Below are 23,579 nucleotides of genomic sequence, written 5' to 3'. Positions count from 1 at the left end.
ATTAATAATTTTGGTTTTTGAAATTATAAAATGTTATATATAGAAATGGTAAAAATCTGTTTCACAAAATGAATAGAAAATTTCATTAAAATTGTTGGCCTAAGTCCAAGTTCTTGACACATTCTAAAACCTTTGTGAAATGCATAGATAATTCTCTTCTTCAAATCTTGATTTTGCTCTGCAAAGAGTGTATCAAAATTTATACCAAAATAATATTTTGTGGAAATAGTAACGTAGATGGGAGATATACAAGTAGCTCATATATAGCATTGGCCGATCTATGACCTAATTAAGTGCCTTATTACCCAGGTAACCCTTGAGGACATCCATCACGGCTCCAAAATCTGCATTCACTTCAACTGGGGGATTTGAGAACCGGCAAGCCATATCGGGTATGGCTTTCGAGTGGTAATCGATTTTAGACTGGCTGAATTTCAACCCGTGAGCAGTACTCACCACCACGGTCCGATCAGTTGGTGCAATCACTCCTTGGTTCCTCAATTTAAACAGAGCCGTTAGGGCAACACCAGTGTGTGGACAAACAAACATTCCAGTGGAATCTGCCTGAGCCATGGCATCCATAAGCTCCTCTTCCGTGGCTTCTTCCACAATGCCGTCGCAGTTTCTAAGAGCATACACCGCCCTGTCTATCGAAACCGGATCACCAATCTGAATCGCAGATGCAAAAGTGGAACTAGCCTTAACCGGCTTGAAATCTTTCCAACCTGCCTTGTAATGCAAGTAAAGCGGATTCGCGTTAGCCGCTTGTGCGCAAACCAGCCTCGGAATCCTATCCACAAGCCCAAGCTCTTTACACATCTTAAAACCCTTGTAAAACGCATAAATGTTACCAAGATTGCCTCCAGGAACAATCACCCAATCTGGAACTTCCCAATTAAACTGCTGAAGAATCTCAATCGCTGCAGTCTTTTGTCCTTCTAACCTCAAACTATTCAACGAATTCGCCAAATAAATCGGCAACTCCGAAGTAATCTCCTTAATCAGCTTCATACAACCATCAAAATCAGTGTCAATACTCAAAACAAACGCACCGTTGGCAATCGGCTGAACCAGCTGAGCCATTGAGATTTTGTTCGCCGGTAAGATCACAATCGAGGGGATCCCCGCGGATGCGCAATAAGCCGAAAGAGCAGCGGAAGTATCTCCGGTAGAAGCACAACCAACTCCAACCACAGGTTTATTCATCTTCCTTAAACGATTGACTTGACTTACCAAAACAGTCATACCAAGATCTTTAAAACTTCCTGTATGACTAATTCCACAATGCTTCACCCATAAATCATTCATCTGTAGAAACTTTTTGCCGAACCTCTCAGCCCAGAAGAGATTAGAGTTACCTTCGAAAGTGGAAACAATGTCATCGTCGTGGATTTGAGGAAGCACCCACTCTTTCTTGGACCAGACTCCAGATCCGTAAGGCCACTTGGTTTTTCCAACTCTCGAATCGAATAGTTTACGCCAGTAAGCTCCGTCGTAATGTTTCAAAGCTTCGAGGTCGTGTTCTACATCGAGAAGACCACCGGATTTGCTACGGTATACGATCTCGTCTAGGGAGTATGACTCCGTTGACTCAGCCGGTGCGTTGAACGGAACGTATCTAGCGGAGAAAGGACTTACGGCGGAGGAGGTTGAGCGATTGCGGCGAGCTTCTTCGTCGCGGATGTTGTCATTCGTAGGAGAAGTGACGTTGCCGTTTCCATCGGCGGTTTTGACGGAGGAGATGATGACGTGACGGTCGTTACGGGGAGTAACGGATGATCGACGATGACGGTGGAGAGAGTTTTGATGAGTCCAGTTGAAGGAAGAGAGAGAAGAGCACGACGACGCCATTTTTTAGAGATGGGAGAAGTGAGTGGCGGGTGATGTTTGATTGTGTGTGGCGGCGACACGAAAGAGTCAAATTCAGGTTAACCGGAATTAATTCTGATAACCGGTTTAGCTACATAACCGAAGTGTGTCGTGTAATAATATCTCTAATTCGAAAACGGTTTTGTTTGTTTGTCGGAGTCGAGATGGAGAAGTGAAAGGTGGAGAAGAGAAGCAAATACATTATTATTGTTCTTGTCTCCTTTAAAAGAACGGTAGAGATCTGTCGTCAAATAACAAAAGATAAGTCATAGTTCTATCTTTTGTTCTTGTTATGGTTTCTTGAGTCATAAGTAGCCTTTTTTTTAATTTATAAGTGGATTATTAAGTAATTTTTAAAAAGTTAGTAAGTAGATTTTAATTTAAAAGATAGCACGATTAAAAACGGAAAATGGATAGTTAAAAGTCACTCTTGTGTAAATCAACAAATTAAATTAACCTTAATGAATTTAAGAGCAGGTTTGTTGAGTTTATTCAAGAGTTATCTCATTTTAGCATCACGAGAATGAGAAAACTCGCTTTCGGTGACTATTCAAAATTATAAGTAGAATGATGACCACAATTAAATCAATATTGCAAAAAAAAATATGATTTCTTAAAAAAGAAAAGAAAATTGCAAATTGACTTGTTTGAATATAAGTTCAAGTTCTTGTCGTCTTGCCATACTTCTAATCCTGTGTAAATATACACATATATTACCAAGATTGCCATGAAAAAGAAAAATATTACCAAGTTGTATAATTTCTATATTCTCTTGTATTCATAATGCTACATCAGTTGTCGAAATCACGCTCTTCCTAAACCATATAAAAGAGTCCAATTTTGCACTCAGTGGACCAGAGATAGATTTTGTTTTTTTTTAATAACATTTAGCACCCACTAATAAGATGATTTTGTAAAAAATAAGATGACTTTGTAAAATTACTTATTCACGGGCAAGAAATTACAATGTATGATACTTTTCACCATATCACATATTGTATATGCTATATGATGGTGATAACGTACATAATATAGATTCACACACAACATGCATGCTTATTACATCTCTATAACGTACAAAAAGGATTATTTCCACCAGGACCACCATAAAAGAAATGAGTCTTCCACATAGAGTGATTAGTGCCAAACCTAAGACTATAACAACTACCATCTGTCACAGCAGAATAAACATCTACAGGTTGTCTCACAATATTATTTTCGTCAAGCACTTCAATATTTTTAATATAACTAGCCTTTTTAAATCCTTCTTCTGCAAATAACCCACTTCCCATAACTGTCGATGTGTGTCGTGAGTAATTCTTTAAATTTATGATTTCACCTCCCCAGTGAACTTCAGTTCCACCATTTTGTAAATGATTGAACAATGTGGAAGGCCAATACCCAACATATAAGTGAGGACCAAATTTCAACCACCAATTTCCTGTGCTAGGATCCTATAATAATAATAATATAACATATTCATTTTCAATTTTTAAATGTTATAAATTTAAGAATAATAATTTATATTATTAGATGAAAACAAGCTGTATAATCTTTACCTTCCATATACTTACGAGAAGATCGACTTGTAGACCACCAAAGGCTGAAACTTGAGGAATAGGTGAACCTAGAGCAAATGCCTGGTTGATATTAACAAAGCCAGTGCAACCTATATTATTATAGCAACCTGTTCTCACGTAACTATCGGCCTGTTTCCATGTCATCAAACAACACACATAACAAAGAGTTATGATTTTATTTTTCAACCAAAAAGAAGTAAAAAGAAAGAAATTTTCATCTACACATACAATACTTAGACACTCTAAAAATTCATAACAATAAATGGAAGTAAACTCACCGTCCAGTAGATAAAGTAATGAGGTTGATGATCACCATAAAGTCCATAGCACACCTAATCAATAACAATGATAACAAAAGAAAAAATATTAAAATATACAAAATAAATTTTATTAATAACAAAATAATTTATCAAAGATGAATATCAGTATATATATATATATATATATAACAAACAATTGCAAGAAAATATAAGACCTGCCAACCAGCTTCAATGGTGTTAAGTTGAGTACTATAGCTTCCAGCTGCAACCCATACTTGTGCTAGGCTAAATTCTTTTTCCTCTTGTACAAAAGGTCTCCACACGTTTATATACGATTGAGCTCCATGAAACTTAGCGTGAGGAGAATTTGCTACCACTCTAATTATAGCATACTATACATGTAAATAAATATACATATATAAGAAAAAACAAACATATATGTATATATATACTCATAAAAATAAAATTGATAAGCATTTTAAATAATTAATGAATGTTATGTGTACCTCATGTGTTTCGTTTGCTCTTCTAGGTTGATTGATTGGTTTATGATGAAGGAAATCATTGGGATCCTTTTTTCCATATTCTTCAATTGATTTTGCTCGTAAAATATCTTCTTTTCTCGTTCTTCTGATCGGAATACTATTTTTAGGACATATTCCATTAATTGTCCATAGTTGAGCAACCATATTTTGTTTTTTGTTATTTGAATATTTATTGGTCCATCCTTTTGGGTAAAAATTTGGTCTCATCTACAAAAGATACATATATTGAAAGTACCAGAAAAACTTTTAAAATGACAAAGTCAAATGTACCTAGTAACTCATTTTAAACGAGTTCTTTTTAGCTTTATCATCAATTTTTGGTTTAGTATAATTTTTAAGAAAGATTTGATGAATGGTGTAATTTTTGAAATAAAAGGTGATAAAACCATACTCAAAATGCATATAAAATTTTAACACTATAATAATACTGATTAAAAAATATAAGTTACAAACCTGAATAGTGTGGTTTTTGAATAAAGGATTATCATAAATTGGATGATTTTTCATGTGAACACAGTCTATGATATCTCCATTTGGACTCTATTTAATAATTACAAAACACACACAACAAAGAGTTAAAGAGCAATCAAAAGTGAAAAATTTAGTTCAATGTAATTTTGTGTAAATCCATAAATTAATTAACCTTGATGGATTTAACATAAGGCTTATTGAGTTTTTTCAAGAGTCGATTTACTGCAGCATCACGAGTATCGAAAAACTTATTTCCCGTGACTGTTACTACTAATATGACTATAAAGTTTAGCACAACTAAACAAGCCATTATCCGAAAAATCATGATAAGATTATCCAAAATATGTTGATATTTTATGAAGCATTTCTAGTTGGTTTATGGATGATTATGTTAAATACTTTATATAATACTAAAGAAACATCATGTACACAAGAAAATGAACAAATCTATGTGCTATATACTTTGATACTTTTACTATTTTTAATATGAAGATAATAATATATAATTAATATAAAGTGAATGGATATCTGTTTAAAGTGGATATTATTCATTGATATCTATTTTTTTTTTTCATTTTTTCACTTATACTTAATATGTAATATAATTTTTTTCTGAAAAGTGAGAAACGTAATCGTTAAAGATGATCTATATTAATTTTTGCTTTTGAAAAGGAAATAAAGTTAAAAATAAATATGATAAGAAATCACATTTTAAGGAAAAAACAAAATCTCATTTGTTTTGTTGGCATATCTTTATTTTAATTAATAAACTAAATAGACTTTCATGGAAATTTACTTTGCAAATCCAAATACAAAAGAAAAGAAAAGAAAATAAATGCAGTGGTTTTGTAAAGAAATTTTAAAAAATCAGCAATTATTTAAAAATTAAAATACAAAAAGAAAAAGCAACTGTTTTGTAACATTAAATTACAAAGTAAAAAATCAGTGGTTTTGCAATTTAAATTTGATGTGTGCTTAGAATGTTAAAACTAACAATATATATGCACTACTACAAAACAAGTAGAGTAGAGAATGAAGATATTAATGGTATAGGTAAACATCAATGAAGGTAGTAGTGTCTTCTCTATTGGGAAGAATTAAGGTTAATAATAATTTCCTCATCAAAAGAGAAAGGGATTTAAACTAATTGGTTTTTAAGGATTATCATAACACACTTCATAGCAGAGAAATATGTTCCAAGTTACAGTAAATTTTAAATATGGTAATTACTGAGATATGATTACAGTTATGGTTATTGAATATATGATGTACAGTATTTTCGTTGTGTACGTACATTACATGATATGAAACAAACAATTTTCAGTCGCAATCGCAATCGCAGGCTCCTGCGACTGCCAAACGAACAGCACCATAGTAGTATGTTATATCATTTTTGAAATATATAATATACTACAACAATTGTAATAGTCACACATCGGATCACCCTCACCATATTCTTATTCCAGTATTGTGAAAGGTGCATGGAAATTACGAATGATGGGCAAACCTTACTCAAAACAATATATCTCAATGCCAAACAAAAATTATAATTGGTTTCATTGACATAAACAATTTAACAACCGACGACTGCCTTTAGGAAATTTGAAGGTTGGGTTACGGTTAATGCTATGCTAATCGATCGGGTGGTTTTATATGGAAGTATCAAACCCAAAATTCATTATGCTACATCAATTGTCGAGAACACACTCATGATAAACCATATAAGAGTTTCCAGTTTTTCACTCAGCATATATAAGTTTTTGATACCAATTAACACCCATATTTCATTAATAGAGGTCCTCTAGCATTCTATTCAACAATTATGGTTATTTATTTCCTCCTACTATATAGTAAACACAGTAAACACACCAATTACATCACATGTGATTAGCTTGGTCTATACGTTACAAGGATGTTTATGAAAGACTAGTGAATCTAACATAGACAATGAGAAACCAAAAGAGATACATATCAAACGTAGGTCTAACAAGTCATGTAAAATCACACTAAAGAGGATAATTAAGTCACTGGTTGTAAGCGATGTAACAACAAACTTCCCTTTCGGAAGCAACCTATACATTGCGTAAGAGAGAAGAGACGCCGATTCATAAGGCTTTTAAGCGGATGGTATGTTTGAGAATGAGAAACCTTTATATCCTTTGTATGCGTAATATGCAATCCGTGTATAGTAAAACCCCGGGATAAACAGAAGACATCCGAGTACAACGAAGAAAACCCCTGTTTCATTCAACACCAACAATCAGACAGAAAACAGGAGTGACTTTTCGATAATCATTTAGTCTTAATAAATTTTTCTCAAAACACAAAATTAAAAGACTGTGCCTTGTTTTACGTTCTAAACCCCACTTGGTATAGACTTCTTCAGTGTTTGTATTTAAAAAGAGGGACGTGAGATAGAACCCCAAGGAAAATATACATAGAAACGATCAGTGGTTGATGTGACAATGAGAATGAGAATAACCTGTTTTCTTACACTAAGAATCTGATGCAGATGCTTGGTTTAACATAGCAATGAGGACATGTAGAAAAAATGAAGTTTCAGGCAACCAGAGAAGATCAGTAATTCAGTATATATATATTGCTAAACACATGACTTAGAAATTCATATACAAACATATTTCTTAACTGGACACAATCAAAGATAAGATCAAAGGAACAATCCATTCTGTAATTAAAAGCTCTCTCTGAACCGATGGGAAATTATCAAAGAGAGCAACCAAATATAATGCCTCTGGAGATTTGCTTGAGAGAGAGATCCTTACAAACTCCAAACCTCAAAAAAATTTTGAAGTTATTCCCTAAATCTCCCAAATTAAGTTTCTCCAGGAAACTAACAAGACTAAGACACTAATCAAAACAATACAAGCAAGCAACAGGACTACCAAATCACCCAGATTATCACTAATTTCCTCAATCTAAGCTTAATCACGAACACAGTGAATCGTATAATTAGTAACAATTGATTAATTAATTAAGGAACCGTACCGTGACCACGATCACCACCAACTCGGTTATACGCCATGAAAAAACCAGAAATAATCCCTAAGGTTCCGAACACGAGAAGAGCCACGGCGAGTGAGATCTCTTTCACCGGTGGTCGATTACTGACGGTGTACGAAGTCCCAATCATTAGGTCTTCGTCAGATATCGAGAACGCATGGTCGACGTATGCCATCGAATAAGCAAGGCTCCGATTCAAGTTCACCGGAAAAAGATTTTGGTCGCGAGAAAGAAGCTGATGATCGCAAAGCTCGAAGACGAAATCAAACTCTTTTTGCTTCCTTTATGAGTTAAATGAAGAAGAAGATGACGGAGGAGCATTAATTAAAGCAACCAAGTCTTGCCGGATTTGCTATTAACATAAGAACTACGTGTCGTTTAGTTTTGTTATTAAAACGGCAGAACGTTCGAAGTAAAAATTCGGATCAAGTATTTTTGTAACGGATAGATTTATCCTAGTTTCCAAACAAAGCCAATTCTGAGACTCTTCTTCTGAATTCAGAATTGATCGAAGAAGAGCTATTCTGAAGATCCGACAAAATGGCTCCAAGATCCGATTCGCAAAACTTAGCAACCGGCTCCGGTGTATCGGACGGTTCAGATCAATCCTCAATCGATCCTATATTCCACCTTCTCCGAATCCTCCCGTTCTCATTTCTCCGACCACCACGTCTCCGTCTCAAGATCCCATCGTTCACGCTTCCTTCTCCGATGACTGTATACGCTCTGATCCTCCTCACGTACTTCCTCGTCGTAGCAGGTTTCGTGTACGACGTCATCGTCGAGCCTCCGGGTATTGGATCGACTCAGGATCCGGTTACTGGAACTATACGACCAGTGGTGTTTATGTCGGGCCGGGTTAACGGGCAATACATTATTGAAGGTCTCTCATCTGGATTCATGTTTGTTCTTGGTGGGATTGGGATCGTTATGCTTGATTTAGCTCTTGACAAGAACAAAGCTAAGAGTGTGAAAGCTTCTTATGCTGTTGCTGGAGTCTCCTCAGTTGTGATCGCGTATGTCATGAGTATGCTCTTCATCAGGATTAAGATTCCTGGTTATCTTCATTAGGGTTTTAGATTAGTTCAATTCTGTAATGAGAACTTGAGTTATAGGCTCTATATGTGCATTGTGACTTGTTTGAACGCAGTCCTGTATTTACAGATTTGAAGAATGTATCTTTGAATTTGAATCAAAGTCTTACTAACGGTTCAATCAAGTTCTTTGGATGCATTGTGCATTTCTGTGTAGGACTAATATAATCACATGTAGGAAAGTTGAGATCTTTAAGTGGATTTGTTTGTCTTATTTCAATCTTTAAACAGAGTCATACTACATTAGCTATATAGCAGAGGAAGTAAGAGCTGGAAAGTGAAAAGATTCTCCTTTGGCTATGAATTGAGTTGATACTTTTGTTTTGTATGTGAAAAACATAGTTTTGCTCCTCAAACTATATTTGAAATTGAAGAGAGGAACATAGATTGTTGATTCCTTTGATTGTTAGAGTATGGGATATATCTGACATAAAAGCTCTTGCAGCCTAAAGAATGTGAGGCCTTGTGTGTTAGCTTTAAATTGAATTGCTTTCTTTCTCAGTGTAATCTTTAGTCTTTTGCTAATGTCTAAAGAATCAGGAAGAGAAGAGGACAGATGTTCTGAAAGAAGACAGTTTATTCATGAACAATTTGGTGTGCATAGAAACAGGGACCTGGTGGCTGGTGCAAGCATATATAATGGAAAAAAACCAAGAATTCTAGAATCTGATGAACATATTGAGAAACTCTCTATACATTTTATGATGCTAATAGGTTTGGCCTTGATGCTACAGTTGTGCATAGCTTGTAGGAATATTGAAATTCTCGGTTGTTGTCTCTTCTATCTGCTGAAATAGGTTTTTGGAGAAAAGAGACGACGGGGAGAGAACATTCCAGAATACCTAGGGGAAGCAAGACTGTCGATGGAACGGTACTCAGGCATGATGAACCCTTCTCTCTCCTCTCTGTTCCAGCTTCTTGATCCGCCATTGAAAGTCCCATATTTCACCAATTTACCAAATCCCCACGACTTCTTTTTGCTGGGACTCTTTGGTGAGCCACCATTCATCTTCTGTGTCAGATACTCTCTCACCACCTGCAAATTCTGCTCCATCACCTCGATGGGCGGGGATACAAGCGGGTTTCCTTCAACACTCAGCTTCCTTAACCGTCTCATGCAGCCAATGGACTCAGGCAAGGCAGTGATCCTGTTGTAGCTAACATCGAGCTCAATGAGGTTCATTAGAAGGCCAATGGAAGCTGGGAGAGCGGAAAGGTACTGGAAATTCTGGCTGACATTGAGGATCTCGAGGTTGATGAGATTCTCGAGATCATCCGGTAGAATCATGAGGCAGTTGAGACGGGCATCGAGGACACGGAGAGATGTGAGGTGAGTAATGGAGATTGGGAGGCTAATGAGCTTGTTGGAGTTGACAGAGAGCTTCTTTAGATTTGTGAGCTCAAATCCAATGGAGTCTGGTAATCTGATTAGTTTGTTGAAGTTTGCATTTAGTTCTTCCAGAGACCTGAGATAGAAAAGCCAAGACAAAAATTTGTGAATTAGTGATTGTTGGGGATGTTGTGAGAGTTTTATGACATATATGGTTAACCAGAACCTGCAATGTTGGATAGATTTGGGGAGGGAAACAAGAAAGTTGCCGGAGACATTGAGGTTCTTGAGCTTAGAGAGACAACCAATGGAGTTTGGAAGAGCTTTGATCTGATTCGAGTGAACATCTAATGCTATCAAGTTGAGTAGTCTCGCGGTAAGTGATTCTGGTATGGTCTACGTCACATCCAAAATAGCATCAGAATATTAAGAAAAGGCCTCATGATTATAAATATGTGTTATAGAAATGAACCTGGAGATTATTGTTGGAGAGATCAAGCTTGCAAATCTGAGCTAGATTGAGTGAAGGGTTGGGGAGAGACTCCAATGCCATCCCACTCAAATTCACAACCTCTAGCCTCTCTGCTTCCTCATTATCAATAATGTTATTAAAGGATGATGATCTAGGTGATGATGATGATGGTGATGATGGAGACGATGGGGATGATAATGGTGATTTCTTCCGTTGATAATGATGATTATTATCACGTTGATCCATCATCATCATTGTCATCATTTGTTCCTTTTGTATTTGCGGTTGCTGATGATGATATGCCTCCTCGCATATCATCTTTCATTCTCTATATGTTTATGGTTGAAGAAGAAGAAGAAGAAGAAGAAGAGAATGATCAAAATGATGTTAGAAGAAAGAAAGAGAGAGTTTTAAAAAGCTTAATATGGTGTTTCACAAATGTGTGTGTACGGAGAGACTATAGGAGATGTGTACGGTGGAGAATTTTTTTTGGTTGGGTTTTAAAAAAGGAAGTAAATCGATTTAAATTAAATCAAAAATAGATTAATTAGGTAATTAAAGAAGTATGGCTTCATTTTTAATTAGTGGTCAAGGTTTTCCTAAACCTACCTAATTAAAAACAAAAATAAAGTCAAATGCTACGCAAATTACTCTTTTTTATTTGTAATCAGTCTTTATTGTTTTTATTGGCATCTTTTGACCAAATCAAAAGGAATGTTCTATCATTCATTCTCACTAAACTATCAAAAAAACATGAACTTGTGTTACACAAGTAAAAATACTCCTATTGATATATATAAATGTACTTTTGACACATGAGTCTCTTTTTAACTCGTACGTACGTATTCATATAAAGAAAAAAAATGTTCACACTGGTTTAATTTGTCTCATCTTTCTCAAATACCACGTACAAGTTGGTCAACGTTGGTCTATCCGACACAAAGACGTAAAAATGCTATCATGATGAAGTTTCCAAAAAACTATCCACACTAGTCATTAATCATAAATCATAATTATCATCACTTTTTGTTGTGTCATTTGTGATTAATAACAGTGTAGTAACTTTGGGTTGATATGATTAGTAAAGTTTCTTAGGAAGAACCAATCGGTTAACACTTGTGCTGATGTGTTATGATAAGATTAAAGGATGTGTCATGTGTGACGACGTCAACATCCTTAAAACAACATCCTCTCAAGAAAAATATTAGAGGTTTTCTTCGAAATACGTGAATCGTTTTGAGGGTTATTTATAAACATTTCCTCTTCATTTGACTCATCCTTCCACCTATCCACCCTTGACATCAAACACGTACCACCACGTAAGCATCTTCAAAGTTGCCACGTGTTCTCAGCTCTCATGTCATAAATAAGCCGAGAAGTCTTACAAGAAGATATACGCATCGAAGCTGCTAGAGAAAGAGGACAGAGATGGAGGCAACGAAAGAAAGAATGGAGAAAGAACAAAAGAAGAGAGACGTGACCAGTGAGGCAGCGGGAAAGAGCGAAGAGAACACGACGGTGAGAGCTATCATTCGCGAATCTGTAGTGGAAGGCAGAGGAGGTGACGATGCAAAAGACGGCGGCAGTGGCACTCGCAAGCCGGAGGACATTCTTGCTTTCTCAAGAACCGTACGGAAGATCGATTCGTCGCTTGAGTAGCAGTCAATTAACTAATGCATGTTGCATAGGTTCAAAGACCATTAATATATATCTCAACTGTGAACTGAGTGGTGTTTATAATTTAGTTTAAATTGTACTCGAGAGTGGTTCATATCTTTATTGTATATTTTCAGTTGATTTACGTTTGTGAAACTTTTTATGAAGAGAAAAGAATGACCTAAACTTATCTATCTGCCTAGAAACGACACACTAGAGTTTATTTAACCACAACCAAATAAAACTTAAAATACCTTCAATCTACATTTGATTTTATACACAAACACCAACATTATCGTAGAGAAAGGAATAAGTCTTTCGTGATATACAACATTGGGCTTAACATGTTACTTTTATCAGAAACGTCAATATCTCAAGAAAACTCTAGACTTCTCTCGAGTAAATGATTTATATAAGCTTAGATTATGTTACTCTCGAGTGTAGTGTAGAGAAAAAAAGAAGATGTCAATAATTCCGATCAATGATCGCCGGAGACTATCTCCCGGCAACAGAATCTTGGAGCCATTTGAACTCATGAACACCTTTCTTGATTTTGCATCACCATCATCATCTCTCTTTCTTTCTCACCACTTCCCTTCATTTTCTCGAGAAATATTCCCATCAACCGTCGAGACGCAGCTAAATTGGACGGAGACTCCCACGGCTCACGTTTTCAAAGCGTATCTTCCGGGAGTGACTCAAGACGAAGCAATCGTGTTCGTAGACGATGAAGGATACCTCCAGATCTGTACTGGCGACAACAAGTTCATGAGCAGATTCAAGCTTCCTAACAACGCCTTGACGGATCAGGTCACTGCATGGATGGAAGATGGCTATCTCGTCGTGTTCGTCGCGAAAGATGGTTCTTCTTCGCCACCACAGTTGCCGGAGATTGAGGAGAATCGTAACGTCAGAGTCGTGGAGATCACTGGCGATGATGATTAGTTAAAAACTTAAAAAGTTTTAACCTTCAAAACAGAACACAGTCTAGTATCAAGTCGAATGTAATATATAATAAAGTATGTTTGATATTATTATGTATCAGAGAACTATGATAAGGAGAAATCAAAGAAGCAATGGGAAGTATAACAAACCATCTTGATGTACTTGAGTTGTTTAAGGATCTCACTTGTCTCTAGTTCCTGAAAAATTGAACACAAGATGCATTGTGTAAACTTTGATGATTTTTTTTTGCAGTGTATGTAGAAATCTGTTCAAGAATCGAAATGACAAGTTCATGGAGAAAGATGAAGCAAAACTGTTCGAGAATTTTCACTGCTTTTACCAAGTACTAGACTCATGGCTGGCTGCTAACTTATCAACCTAGGAAGGACTTCTCTTTGATGAAAAGAGGATAGTTGTAAAGAGAGTTTCTGATACCAAAAGACGCAGCCATGTGTATATTAGTCAAATTAAGCATATTTATTCATTCTTGTTACACCAGTTGTTGAGTTATAGATATAAGACAAGGAAGCAGGTACTAATGAGAAGCTTGATGAGAAGGCGAACAGATAGAAAGGTATATTTAAGACAAGAGCATGAGCCAAATAATAGAACATGGATAATTGTTTAACTCACCTACGACATTTTCCGCAGATATCTCCATTAGTATCTTCCTCCCTGCACTGAAGCCAATTGACTGCAGACCATTGTTTCTTACTATTCTTGGCCTTCTTGAGATCCTGCAAAGATAGGCAACTATCTGAAATCCAGCCAACTCTTTGACAACATAAATCTATGCTTATTCAATATACTGAGAGCTTACATGAATGTATTCTGACTCATCAATCTCCAAGGGTTTACCAAGAAAAAAAGTATCACTACATTGAGATCAAAAAGCTTTTGAATGTCAACCAAATAAAAGCCACTCATTTTGGTGAAAGGGAAAACAATCATTTACCAGTAGACAGACATCTCTGATATTACGATAGAACTCAAAAATTCAAAGGACTGTTGATTATCGAATTGCATACCTCATTGTTGGACCTGACCAGTCTGGAGCATCTGCTTGAAACTCTTTTCCTATCTGGATTCCTATTACAATGGTACTGTAACTCTCCATTTCAGTTCCCGGGAAATTCTCCTCTTAAATCTTGGTTTCAAACAGAATGGACATCTTTTTAACAGTTCCTGGCTTATCACAATGCTTACACTGCCTGAAAGGGCTGCTGCTACTGTCTGTATCTGTCTCAGACTCCCCAGCATCAGAGCTATGTGCAATGTGATCTGTCTCGATGGATCTCGCCAATCTCATTTATTTCAGTCATTTTCTGGAACTGAGACACAACCAGGAAATGAATTTGTAACTGAAGCAAATTTGATAATTGAAACTGTGAACTCCTGTACGTAACAAGATAAGTAGATTGTCAAAGTTAATAACTTATTATTGAGTCCTTATCATCACTTTTGGAAGTCAAATAAAATCTTTATTAAAGAGTTTACATATTCATTACTGAAAAAGTATAGTCTCCAAGAGTTTCAAAAGAATTAATCAGACGACTACAATCATGAGGCATTCTGACAGAATAATATTCTGCATATCATGAAAATAACAGAAAAGCAAAAACAAAAAGCTTACGTGTTATTTACAATGTGGGTTCGATTCCATTCTAGTAAGCTGCTTTCCTTTTTGTATCTATAGCGCTATCATCAACTCTAGCTTCCTCTTTTTTCTGCTCCAAGAACCTCACTGATTCTATTTTCTCAAACTGGTCGTTGAGCTTCCAAGGTTTCAGATTGTGTTTGCATATTAAAAGGAGAAAGTAGAAGTCAGAGAGTTAGATGCTGCAGAATGTGATATGTTATTATCCTCCCGATATCAGACGCCCTTTGCAAAAACAATTTCTTCAAGTAGCATGGATGCATGCTTTTCAGAGTTCATAAATCTCTTTCCTTCAAGCCCCACAACTAGTGCACGATGGGTACTCTCATTTGGAAGCATTCCCCTTTGAACCATCAAACCAATTAACTCACATGCTTTCTCAATATCTCCTACAGTGCAATATCCATGGATGAGCGTATTATACAAAATCACATCTGGCTTTAGCCCGGCATCAAGCAACTTATCAAACAAAACAATAGCTTTCTCCATTCTCTGCGCTCTGCAATAGCTATGAAGTAATGCACTGCATGTTACAACATCAGGTTGCACTCTAAGATCAGCCATGTAGAACCACAAAAGAAATGCTTCCTGAAAATCCCTCCTCTTTGAGAACCCATCAATCACATCAGTGAATGCAAATGCACTAGGAACGAAGCCCCGTCGGATAAGCTCATTGATAATTTCATTTGCTTCATCTACATATCCTCTAATTACCATGCTATGTATCAAAATATTGTAGGTTGCAACATCTGGAGAAATACCAGCAGATCTCATTCCATCAATAAGCTCAAAAACTTTATTCAGCTGATGTGTCTTCCCATACCCATACATCAGATTGTTATACGTTACAACATCCGGTCCTAAACCCTCAATTTTCATATTCCAAAACACAGACTCTGCATCAACTATGCTTCCAAATTTGCTGCAAACACCAATAAGTAGTGTATATGTTTTTAAGGATGGCGGGTTCCCACTTTTCAACAGCCCCCCGAAATACTGAAAAGCTTTATCTGTTCTACCTAGATTACAATACCCATCAATCATATTTGTATAACAAACACAATCAGGAAGGAGTCCCAACTCGAAAATCTCCTGAAATATGGTAGATGCTCTAATCATGTCTCCTGTGGTACATATATTTGACAGAAAGCTACTGTACACATAAATGTTTGGTCTAAGATGAAAATAATGGATGACCTTAATGGCTTCCTCTGGTTTTCCTACCTTACAGAACCCATCGATAACAGAACTGACGGATACAGAATCCAGAGAGATACCAAAGTGTTTGAGTTTAAACAATATTGCAGTTGCTTCCTTTAGAAACCCTGCCTTACATAATTTATTAGCTAAAACTGTAAATGCCACAATATCGGGTCTGATGCCATAGTAGTTCATCCCCATGAGTAATTCCCAACCTTTATCAAAATAGCCATCAGAGCAGTATTTGCTTACGAATAGGCTAAGCACAGAAGCATTTAGATGCCTCCCTCGACTAAGCATGAGCTCAACAAATTCCCGAGCTAACTCCAAGCCATGAACTCGCAGAATATCCTCAAGCAACGAAACACAAACCCCTGGTGAAGGAAAGATGCCAAACTGGTCCATTTTGTAAGTTAGTTTCAGGGCCATATCAGTTTTTCTCTCTTTAACGCAACAATCAATCAGTATGCAAAACACAGTCTCTAAAACCCGACGATCAATACGAGTTTCAAATAGATCATTCATAACCAAACACAAGGAGCTCTCTTCTCCACTACATTTCTTCACCAGACAGAGAAGCATATCTACAGCTCTATAATTCATATTTCCAGAAACCAAAATATGAATCATTCGGCTGATAGACCTGCTCGAGTGCTCAACGCCAATCCACAACTCCGACCACCTAAAGAAGTATAAAGCAATAGACGCATCCAAAGTCTCCTCAAACAAATCATCCAAAATCCTAATGACACTGTACTGATCAAGTTCACTACTAAACCCACTCTCATGTTTCTGTATCCAACTGTGTTTCATAAGCACATCTCTAATAGTTTCAACACAGTCATTAGGGACCTCAATATTCCTGAGAATCGAATCAAAACCTTCCCCAAAATGCTTACTTGAACTAATCCTTGCATCAGAAACATTGTACCGTGGTCCAGAGAAGGTTAGATTACCTGAATCAACTCTGAGTTAGTGCGAAATCTGAAAAATAAAAAATTGGAGAAGAATCGAAGGTGTGTATGAAATGAAGTGTGCTTAACTAAATTTAAAGTATGAGTCTACTGGTTGGGTAGAGATATCTGACTGTTCTTGATTCTTCTTTTGAAACAAAACATGTTGTAACAAAGTCAGCTCTTCAGATTCGAAGCCATGTAGATTCCAACTCCAAGGCCGACGAGAAAGCCGATGCATCCTCACCCTAAAAATTGCAGAGAACCAGATGCAAAGGAGATTGCATACAGTGAGCTTGTGAATTTGTAACTTCAGATGAAAAAGAGATAACTAAGACGTGGTATTACCTCAGATCCAATTACTTAAACCTCTGCTAAATCGGAAAAGAAAGAGATTCGGAGAAGACAGTACTGAGACGGAGAGAGAGAGAGAGATTGGGAGAGACGACGATTGGTTATCTTACAGAAATCAAACCGGTTATCTAATTCAATAAACTATAAATGGGCCTTCCCTTTATGGGCTTATTTCAAATTTTAAGGTCCACATACTTTTATCAAATGTATTATATGTTTGTATAAATGGGTCCTTAATGCTTTCCTGAGAAAAGCCCATCTATACACAACAAAAACTTCCGAGTTTCAGACATATCTCGGCGAGTGGCGTCGGCAAATTCTCTCTCTCTCTCTAATGGACTCTCTGGTAGCGAGCTACGCTTCGTCGGACGAAGAAGAAGAACCTCAACATCGAAGAGAAGCTTTCACCGTGAAATCATCAAAACCTTCTTCTTCTTCTTCGTCTCTATTCTCAGTTATTCCTCAACCTAAAGAAGCCAGATCTTCCGAAGATGGTAATTTGGGTTCGTCTTCTTCTCGAGTAAAATCGTCTCCGTTCCTCTCCTCCCTCCCTCCTCCTAAATCCTCAATTTCACGGCAACAAGGTCCTACTCCGTCGTCAATTCCGAAACGTGTCGTTCAGATCAGGCTTCCCGTAAACCCTAGACCGAGCAATTTTGATGATGAGGATGACGAAGAAGAAGAGAAAGCGAGGAAGAAGCGTAAGCAGATGGAATCTGCCTCCGCATCTCACGATTCATCAGTGAAGTCGTTCTTATCCGCCATGCCTGCACCTAAGAAGAGCTCGCAAACACTCGGCGCTCTTCCTTCATTGGGATCAGGATCAGGGCGAAGATCGAATCTCGAAACGGAGACACCTGCAGTTGCAATTCCTCAAACGGAGTCAGGTAGTAGTGATCAAAACCAGAGTTATGAATCGTTTAGCCATAGTAATAGCGGAACGGAACAAGCTGGTGGAGTAGATAACTATTATGCTGCTGGTTATAGTGGATATGAAACGAATCATAGTGAAAGTGTGGGATATGATGCTAGTAGCTATGGAGGTAATACTTGGAACGGTGGTGGTTATGAGGCTACAACGGGATTGCCTGAAGCAGTTGTAGCTATGGATAGTGGTGCTAGGAGGGGAAGGAGAGGGAGGAATCAGATGCCAGAGATAGTTGAGGTTAAGCAAGATGAGCTCATGAAGAATAGGCCAAGAGCTGATCAGGTTAAATCTACTGGAATCGCCTTTGGACCTGCTTATCAGGTTTGTTTACGTTTGCTTTCTAAACTCTTTTTTACTTTTGCTTTGTCTTTATTTGGCTTGGAAGAACTTGGAATTTGTCGCTAAGCTCTGTAGTTTCCACCGGTTCTGTAAATCTGAAGCCTTTTCTCATAGGGAGTTTTTATTTGAGAAAAGTCTGAAATTTAGTAGGTGAAAGTAAGGACTAGGAGTTGTGAATTTATGTCCTGTTTGTGGCTGCCAATGTTAAGTTTGTTCTGTCTTGCGGCAAAGTTTCTTTGGAACAAGTTGCGAGTTGTCTCTAGGGTCTCTTATTACTACCTTTGCTTGTAGGAGAATTCCATATTAGGTAATCAGATATTCGTGATATGCTCAAAGATTAACCCTCAGGAGAATCTAGGATTTGCAGATTGTCTCTTGTATGTCAAGTTTTGCTGCAAAATTTATTTGTATAGGAACTGAGCCATTTGATATTTTACCAAAATTACTGTATGGCTCGCAGAAAATACTTGAATTCTTTGTATTGCCTTATAAATGTTGTCTTTGTTCTCATTTGTCTTGCAGCCGGAAACATCTTCATCTAAAGGCAAAGTGTCGAAGCTTCACAAGAGGAAACATCAAATCACTGCATTATTCATGGACATGAAGCACAAAGAGACAGAGTTGACAGAGAGACGTTCTAGAGGATTGCTCACAAAAGCCGAGACACAAGCTAAATACGGATGGTGATTTCTCCCAATTTGTGATATTGGCAACAGATTTTCTGTAACTCACAGTGTGTAACTTTTTTTCTTTTACTTCTTCCAAAATCCAAGCTTTGAATGTGTATTACTCATATTCCTTAAAATGAATCCAATCTCATGAAAATAATTTGACTTTCAAGCTGATTTTAGATTTTGTTGCATTCAAGATAATTCTCAGATATAACCAAGAACCTGCTCCAAAATACAAACGTTCTATTCACTACCCCTGTTTTAGGAGCTAACAAATTATCTGAACCTAATTAACCACTTATAAAGCAACTTGATATCCTCAAGTTTAGCCATTGGTACAAAACTCAGTGGTGCTTCACAAAAAATTTCTGATATTACCTTCCTAATTTCTATAGTGTCTAATCCAAAAGCATATGCATTTGATTGTGTCCATCAAGATTTTCCTTTGCTACGTGATTTATTTCGACGTTTTGGTCCTAGCTTTCGCTTTTTGGCATCTGAACGAGGTCTAAGCTGCAGAGGGAAGTAGCTTTAGATCCTTGAAGAGAACATAAGACTATGGTAAGGATTAGATCAAAACAAGCAATGAGAAATATAACAAACCATCTTGATGTACTTGAGTTGTTTAAGGATCTCACTTGTCTCTAGTTCCTGAAAAAATGAACACAAGATGCATTGTGTAAACTTTGATGATTTTGTTTTTTGGAGTATTCAAAAATCTGTTCGAGAATCAAAATGACTTGTTCATGGAGAAAGATGAAGTAAGACTGTTACGAGAATTTTCACTGCTTTTACCAAATACTAGACTCTTATGACTGCTAATTATTCAACCTCAGAAGAATATTCTTTGTGGAAAAGAAGATAGTTGTAAAGAGAGTTTCTGACCTGAGGGGCGGCACAGTCAGCACGTGATGGATCCCAAAAGACACAGCAGAAGCATTCCCAGTCTTTGGTTTGTACTTCTGAACGAGGAGCCCTGTGTATATCCAGTCAAATTAAGCATATTGAGTAATTCACTTTACACCAGTGGTTGAATTATGATATGAGACAAGAAATAAGGTACTGGTAAGAAGCCTAAAGAAAAGGCGACAGATAGCAAGGTAGATTCAAGACGAGAGCATGAGCCAAAAAAAATGGAACATACAAAATTGTTTAACTTACCTACGCCACTTTCCGCAGATCTCTCCATTTGTATCTTCCTCCCTGCACTGAAGCCAATTGACTGCACACTGTTGTTTCTTACTATTCTTGGCCTTCTTGAGATCCTGCAAAGAGAGAAGAATGGCAGCTATCTGAAATCCAGCCAACTCTATGACTAACTTATGCTTATTCACTATACTGAGAGCTTACATGAATGTATTCCGACTCATCAATCTCCAAGGGCTTACCAACAAAAGAAGTATCACTGCATTGAGATCAAATAGCTTTTGAATGTCAACCAAATAAAATACACTCATTTTGGTGAAAGGAACAACAATCATTTACCAGTAGACAGACATCTTTGATATTACGATAGAAATAAAAAAATTCAAAGGACTGTTGATTATCGAAGTGCATACCTCATTGTTGGACCTGACCAGTCTGGAACATCTGCTTGAAACTCTTTTCCTATTCGAACTCCTATTACAAACGGTACTGTAACTCTCCATTTCCGTTCCCGTGAAATTCTCCCCTTTGTCTTGGTCTTTGATGACTTATTTTTCAAGCAGGATGGACAAAGCCAGTCATCTATCTCTGCAACTTCTTTCATTCGAACACCACAGCACCTTGTATGATATGCTTCTTCACAATCATCACAAATTAGCATTTTTTCAACAGTTCCTTGCTTATCACAATGCTTACACTGCCTGAAAGGGCTGCTGCTACTGTCTGTATCTGTCTCAGACCCCCCAGCATCTGAGGAACAGCAATCATCTTCCCTATTTTTACTGGAACTTGAATCAAGTTCAGACCTGGAATTCAATGAAGAACAGCTGACATTTGTTCCATCAGAAGAACATGTCACTTCGGTTACTTGGGTATCGTCTACAAGTGCTAGAGAACTGACAATAGAAAGTCGATCACCATTTTTCTTGGTTACGGTTGGGTCATGTCTACTAGCAAAAGGTCCTCTGAATTTGAATTTTTTCCGGGTATAAACTAAAAATCCATTAACCCGGACACCAATAGATTTTCCTCTCTGCTTCCTCCGGCTATACATAAGCAAGACACCAGATCTATCTCCATTTCTCTTGGTTTCCCCAATATTCACTAACTCCTTGCTCTGGCCGCAAACAGCTTGATGACCACTTTTCTTGATTTCTCCAGGGTTAAGTCCACTATCAGCTTTAACAATCTGTCCCCCTTGGCTACATGCAGAAGAGTCAGCTTGATCGTAGCTTATCTTGGTTCCTGCAATGACATGTGAGCTAAAACTACGACTGTTGAGTTTCACTCTACTTTTTTTTCTGCTATACACAAGAACATTATCTGATCGATTGCCTCTTCTCCTGGTTTCTCCACAGTCATGCTCAGAGACAAAAGCATCATCAAGCCCATCACCTCTTATCGTAGTTTCTCCAGTAAAAGTACAACTGGCTTTCCCTCTCCTTTTTTTCCGGCTATAGACAAGACAGTTGTTGAAGCGATCTTTCCTTTTTGTGCTTTCTTCAGGGTTATGTAAAGAGACAATAGAGTCATGAAGTGAATCATCCTGTTTCCTGTTTATTCCTAGGTCAAGTTCTACAGTTCCCCCAGGTTTTAAGCTGCTCTTCCTTCGACGATACACAAGTGAAGTCAGGGCCTTTTCCGCTACCTTGTGCATAACAGAATTCTCTGGACAACTTACTTGAAGTTTTGGATGTTTTGATTCATCAAGATTCATTGCATCAGTGACTGGAACAGCTTTAAAAAGGCTTACTTGAGACTGTTCGGGAACTTTGTGGATCATCTGATAAGTTTCAGCAAGTGACGCCCAATCATATGCAGCAAATGGGTCTTGATACTCGGATACGTTCAGCAGACTAGTTTCAACAGAAGAGCTAAACGAACTTTCCGCCAACATGTTTTCCTGAGAAACTCAAAAGTAGCTGAAAGCACATTACTTTTCTAAGTACAGATGAATCTTTTGGTCAACTTCTCCATGTAGTCACTCTGGAATGGTAGAGGTCATATGCTTCTGATCTCCTAAACATAGAAAACAAAACATGGAACAGAGTCAATATGCAAGAAAACCAAATCCTATGATTACCACAATAAAGAAACAGTAAGTTCTCTTCTGATTACTAGTTTGGATCAGTTTCACAGTACATAATTTTAGTCAAACACATTGTTTTATACTCATTCCAGTCAGGAACCCAAAAGGGTTACTCTCCTAATTCTTATTTTAATAGCTTTGTGGCACTGCATTCTAAGCCTCATCATCTCCAATAGGAGTATAGGACTCCTCACTAAGTTAGTCCCTCTAGTGACAAAATGCAAAATTTCCATTCAGAAAAACCATTAATCCTCTCACTAAGTTCGTAGTCCAGGATGTTCCTAAATCCAAATCCAGCAACCCAAGTTTAGAAAACCACAAAAAAAATTAGATCTAACATGACTCAAATCTGGAAACCCATGTACCCTTCAATCTAGATTCAAGCTAAACATATCTATCTACAGCATCTTAAATCCAGGTTGCATAAAACGATTGTCAAGTAAAATTTCTCTTAATATGCTAAAATCCAAGTCTTAATCTCTGAAAAAAAATAATCTTCCATTCATTATAATGCCTGAGAAATTCACAACAAAACATGTATTCGTTCTTATTAAAACCCTAGAACACAATCAAACCATCGGAGCCTAAACACCAAAAATTCAATTCCAGTAAATCCACAAACATTCATGTACCTCCCACATATCATAGCAAAATCCAGTACAGAACAACAAACAATACAATGAGCATCGATACACATACACAAAAGTTTCGTACAAGAAGGAGAACACAAGAACAATCTCGCACCCCAATTTACCAGATGACTACGAAGAGACAAGTGAGCAACACCCTCGTTTGGGCTTATTTGTGGCGTTTCCTCTGCAACTTAGCCTCTCACTCCTCCACTGACTCACCCAAGTTTTCGCTCTTTTCTCTCTCTCTCTCTCTGTCGCCTCTCGCTCTGTCTCTCTCTCTCTCTCTAACTCGCTGCTAAAACAAACAACTTTATTTGATTTCTTCCTGTGGAAATATTCTGCATTATATATAAACTTCAGAATCTAA

The 23,579-nt window shown here is 37.2% G+C and overlaps 10 protein-coding genes across 15 annotated transcripts; 4 read left to right on the top strand and 6 right to left on the bottom strand.

Annotated features, from left to right (window-relative positions):
* Window positions 1-104: 104 nt before the first annotated feature.
* Window positions 105-1,993, bottom strand: LOC17892423 (threonine synthase 1, chloroplastic). The gene has a single exon (XM_006299988.2). The coding sequence runs from the start codon at window positions 1,849-1,851 to the stop codon at window positions 286-288; it is 1,566 nt and encodes a 521-aa protein (XP_006300050.1). The 5' UTR covers window positions 1,852-1,993; the 3' UTR covers window positions 105-285.
* An 802-nt stretch (window positions 1,994-2,795) lies between these two features.
* LOC17892994 lies at window positions 2,796-5,062 on the bottom strand. The gene is made up of 7 exons (XM_006299506.2): window positions 4,898-5,062; window positions 4,708-4,794; window positions 4,216-4,461; window positions 3,925-4,101; window positions 3,728-3,781; window positions 3,429-3,578; window positions 2,796-3,323 (listed from the first exon to the last, which is right to left on the bottom strand). Exons 1-7 carry the CDS (start codon window positions 5,048-5,050, stop codon window positions 2,937-2,939), a joined length of 1,254 nt encoding a protein of 417 aa, XP_006299568.1. The 5' UTR covers window positions 5,051-5,062; the 3' UTR covers window positions 2,796-2,936.
* Window positions 5,063-6,576: 1,514 nt separating this feature from the next.
* Window positions 6,577-8,032, bottom strand: LOC17893125 (transmembrane protein 230). The gene is made up of 2 exons (XM_006298799.2): window positions 7,732-8,032; window positions 6,577-6,963 (listed from the first exon to the last, which is right to left on the bottom strand). Exons 1-2 carry the CDS (start codon window positions 7,919-7,921, stop codon window positions 6,842-6,844), a joined length of 312 nt encoding a protein of 103 aa, XP_006298861.1. The 5' UTR covers window positions 7,922-8,032; the 3' UTR covers window positions 6,577-6,841.
* A 217-nt stretch (window positions 8,033-8,249) lies between these two features.
* LOC111831735 (oligosaccharyltransferase complex subunit ostc) lies at window positions 8,250-8,943 on the top strand. The gene has a single exon (XM_023787003.1). It carries the CDS (start codon window positions 8,287-8,289, stop codon window positions 8,815-8,817), a length of 531 nt encoding a protein of 176 aa, XP_023642771.1. The 5' UTR covers window positions 8,250-8,286; the 3' UTR covers window positions 8,818-8,943.
* Window positions 8,814-11,148, bottom strand: LOC17893522 (plant intracellular Ras-group-related LRR protein 6). 2 transcript variants are annotated; one of them, XM_006299295.2, is made up of 3 exons: window positions 10,643-11,148; window positions 10,397-10,566; window positions 8,814-10,306 (listed from the first exon to the last, which is right to left on the bottom strand). In XM_006299295.2, the coding sequence occupies exons 1-3, from the start codon at window positions 10,958-10,960 to the stop codon at window positions 9,622-9,624; spliced, it is 1,173 nt and encodes a 390-aa protein (XP_006299357.1). In that variant the 5' UTR covers window positions 10,961-11,148; the 3' UTR covers window positions 8,814-9,621. The 2 variants fall into 2 exon arrangements, with proteins under 2 accessions (XP_006299357.1, XP_023642770.1); XM_023787002.1 differs by having other exon boundaries at window positions 8,814-10,566.
* An 897-nt stretch (window positions 11,149-12,045) lies between these two features.
* Window positions 12,046-12,486, top strand: LOC17891048. The gene has a single exon (XM_006300091.2). The coding sequence runs from the start codon at window positions 12,071-12,073 to the stop codon at window positions 12,299-12,301; it is 231 nt and encodes a 76-aa protein (XP_006300153.1). The 5' UTR covers window positions 12,046-12,070; the 3' UTR covers window positions 12,302-12,486.
* A 90-nt stretch (window positions 12,487-12,576) lies between these two features.
* LOC17892720 (18.5 kDa class IV heat shock protein) lies at window positions 12,577-13,266 on the top strand. The gene has a single exon (XM_006299715.2). It carries the CDS (start codon window positions 12,761-12,763, stop codon window positions 13,241-13,243), a length of 483 nt encoding a protein of 160 aa, XP_006299777.1. The 5' UTR covers window positions 12,577-12,760; the 3' UTR covers window positions 13,244-13,266.
* Window positions 13,173-17,496, bottom strand: LOC17892497 (pentatricopeptide repeat-containing protein At2g19280). 3 transcript variants are annotated; one of them, XM_023785660.1, is made up of 8 exons: window positions 17,402-17,496; window positions 17,144-17,301; window positions 14,877-17,056; window positions 14,272-14,638; window positions 14,064-14,118; window positions 13,877-13,980; window positions 13,393-13,440; window positions 13,173-13,266 (listed from the first exon to the last, which is right to left on the bottom strand). In XM_023785660.1, the coding sequence occupies exons 2-3, from the start codon at window positions 17,292-17,294 to the stop codon at window positions 15,117-15,119; spliced, it is 2,091 nt and encodes a 696-aa protein (XP_023641428.1). In that variant the 5' UTR covers window positions 17,295-17,301; window positions 17,402-17,496; the 3' UTR covers window positions 13,173-13,266; window positions 13,393-13,440; window positions 13,877-13,980; window positions 14,064-14,118; window positions 14,272-14,638; window positions 14,877-15,116. The 3 variants fall into 3 exon arrangements, with proteins under 3 accessions (XP_023641428.1, XP_023641427.1, XP_006300135.1); XM_023785659.1 differs by having other exon boundaries at window positions 14,272-14,574; XM_006300073.2 differs by lacking the exon at window positions 14,064-14,118 and having other exon boundaries at window positions 14,272-14,574.
* Window positions 17,497-17,695: 199 nt separating this feature from the next.
* Window positions 17,696-19,514, top strand: LOC17893386. The gene is made up of 2 exons (XM_006296652.2): window positions 17,696-18,656; window positions 19,197-19,514. The coding sequence occupies exons 1-2, from the start codon at window positions 17,742-17,744 to the stop codon at window positions 19,359-19,361; spliced, it is 1,080 nt and encodes a 359-aa protein (XP_006296714.2). The 5' UTR covers window positions 17,696-17,741; the 3' UTR covers window positions 19,362-19,514.
* On the bottom strand, window positions 19,430-23,501 carry LOC17891649. 3 transcript variants are annotated; one of them, XM_023785750.1, is made up of 7 exons: window positions 23,280-23,501; window positions 20,905-22,510; window positions 20,696-20,750; window positions 20,507-20,610; window positions 20,231-20,321; window positions 19,949-19,996; window positions 19,430-19,858 (listed from the first exon to the last, which is right to left on the bottom strand). In XM_023785750.1, the coding sequence occupies exons 2-7, from the start codon at window positions 22,386-22,388 to the stop codon at window positions 19,778-19,780; spliced, it is 1,863 nt and encodes a 620-aa protein (XP_023641518.1). In that variant the 5' UTR covers window positions 22,389-22,510; window positions 23,280-23,501; the 3' UTR covers window positions 19,430-19,777. The 3 variants fall into 3 exon arrangements, with proteins under 3 accessions (XP_023641518.1, XP_023641517.1, XP_023641516.1); XM_023785749.1 differs by having other exon boundaries at window positions 23,325-23,501; XM_023785748.1 differs by having other exon boundaries at window positions 23,335-23,501.
* Window positions 23,502-23,579: the final 78 nt, after the last annotated feature.

Source organism: Capsella rubella, unplaced genomic scaffold (genome assembly GCF_000375325.1).
Source record: "Capsella rubella cultivar Monte Gargano unplaced genomic scaffold, Caprub1_0 scaffold_3, whole genome shotgun sequence".
In the NCBI taxonomy this organism is placed as follows: Eukaryota; Viridiplantae; Streptophyta; class Magnoliopsida; order Brassicales; family Brassicaceae; genus Capsella; species Capsella rubella.
The sequence above is the reverse complement of the archived record's forward strand: the minus strand, read 5'-3'. Positions and strand labels throughout refer to the sequence as shown.

Bases quoted from the DNA above. Each gene is read 5' to 3' on its own strand.
- LOC17892423 (XM_006299988.2), bottom strand. From the start codon at position 1,851: ATGGCGTCGTCGTGCTCTTCTCTCTCTTCCTTCAACTGGACTCATCAA.
- LOC17892994 (XM_006299506.2), bottom strand. From the start codon at position 5,050: ATGATTTTTCGGATAATGGCTTGTTTAGTTGTGCTAAACTTTATAGTC. The intron at 4,795-4,897 runs GTTAATTAATTT...ATTATTAAATAG, and splicing joins CTTATGTTAAATCCATCAAG to AGTCCAAATGGAGATATCAT. The intron at 3,324-3,428 runs GTAAAGATTATA...TTATTATTATAG, and splicing joins TTCTCGTAAGTATATGGAAG to GATCCTAGCACAGGAAATTG.
- LOC17893125 (XM_006298799.2), bottom strand. From the start codon at position 7,921: ATGGCATACGTCGACCATGCGTTCTCGATATCTGACGAAGACCTAATG. The intron at 6,964-7,731 runs GTACGGTTCCTT...TGAATGAAACAG, and splicing joins TGGTGGTGATCGTGGTCACG to GGGTTTTCTTCGTTGTACTC.
- LOC111831735 (XM_023787003.1), top strand. From the start codon at position 8,287: ATGGCTCCAAGATCCGATTCGCAAAACTTAGCAACCGGCTCCGGTGTA.
- LOC17893522 (XM_023787002.1), bottom strand. From the start codon at position 10,960: ATGATATGCGAGGAGGCATATCATCATCAGCAACCGCAAATACAAAAG. The intron at 10,567-10,642 runs GTTCATTTCTAT...GATGTGACGTAG, and splicing joins TCTCCAACAATAATCTCCAG to ACCATACCAGAATCACTTAC.
- LOC17891048 (XM_006300091.2), top strand. From the start codon at position 12,071: ATGGAGGCAACGAAAGAAAGAATGGAGAAAGAACAAAAGAAGAGAGAC.
- LOC17892720 (XM_006299715.2), top strand. From the start codon at position 12,761: ATGTCAATAATTCCGATCAATGATCGCCGGAGACTATCTCCCGGCAAC.
- LOC17892497 (XM_023785660.1), bottom strand. From the start codon at position 17,294: ATGCATCGGCTTTCTCGTCGGCCTTGGAGTTGGAATCTACATGGCTTC. The intron at 17,057-17,143 runs GTTAAGCACACT...GAGTTGATTCAG, and splicing joins AGACTCATACTTTAAATTTA to GTAATCTAACCTTCTCTGGA.
- LOC17893386 (XM_006296652.2), top strand. From the start codon at position 17,742: ATGGACTCTCTGGTAGCGAGCTACGCTTCGTCGGACGAAGAAGAAGAA. The intron at 18,657-19,196 runs GTTTGTTTACGT...TTTGTCTTGCAG, and splicing joins CCTTTGGACCTGCTTATCAG to CCGGAAACATCTTCATCTAA.
- LOC17891649 (XM_023785750.1), bottom strand. From the start codon at position 22,388: ATGTTGGCGGAAAGTTCGTTTAGCTCTTCTGTTGAAACTAGTCTGCTG. The intron at 20,611-20,695 runs GTAAGCTCTCAG...CTCTCTTTGCAG, and splicing joins ATGAGTCGGAATACATTCAT to GATCTCAAGAAGGCCAAGAA. The intron at 19,859-19,948 runs GTTTGTTATATT...TTCCCTCTGCAG, and splicing joins AACTCAAGTACATCAAGATG to CTTAGACCTCGTTCAGATGC.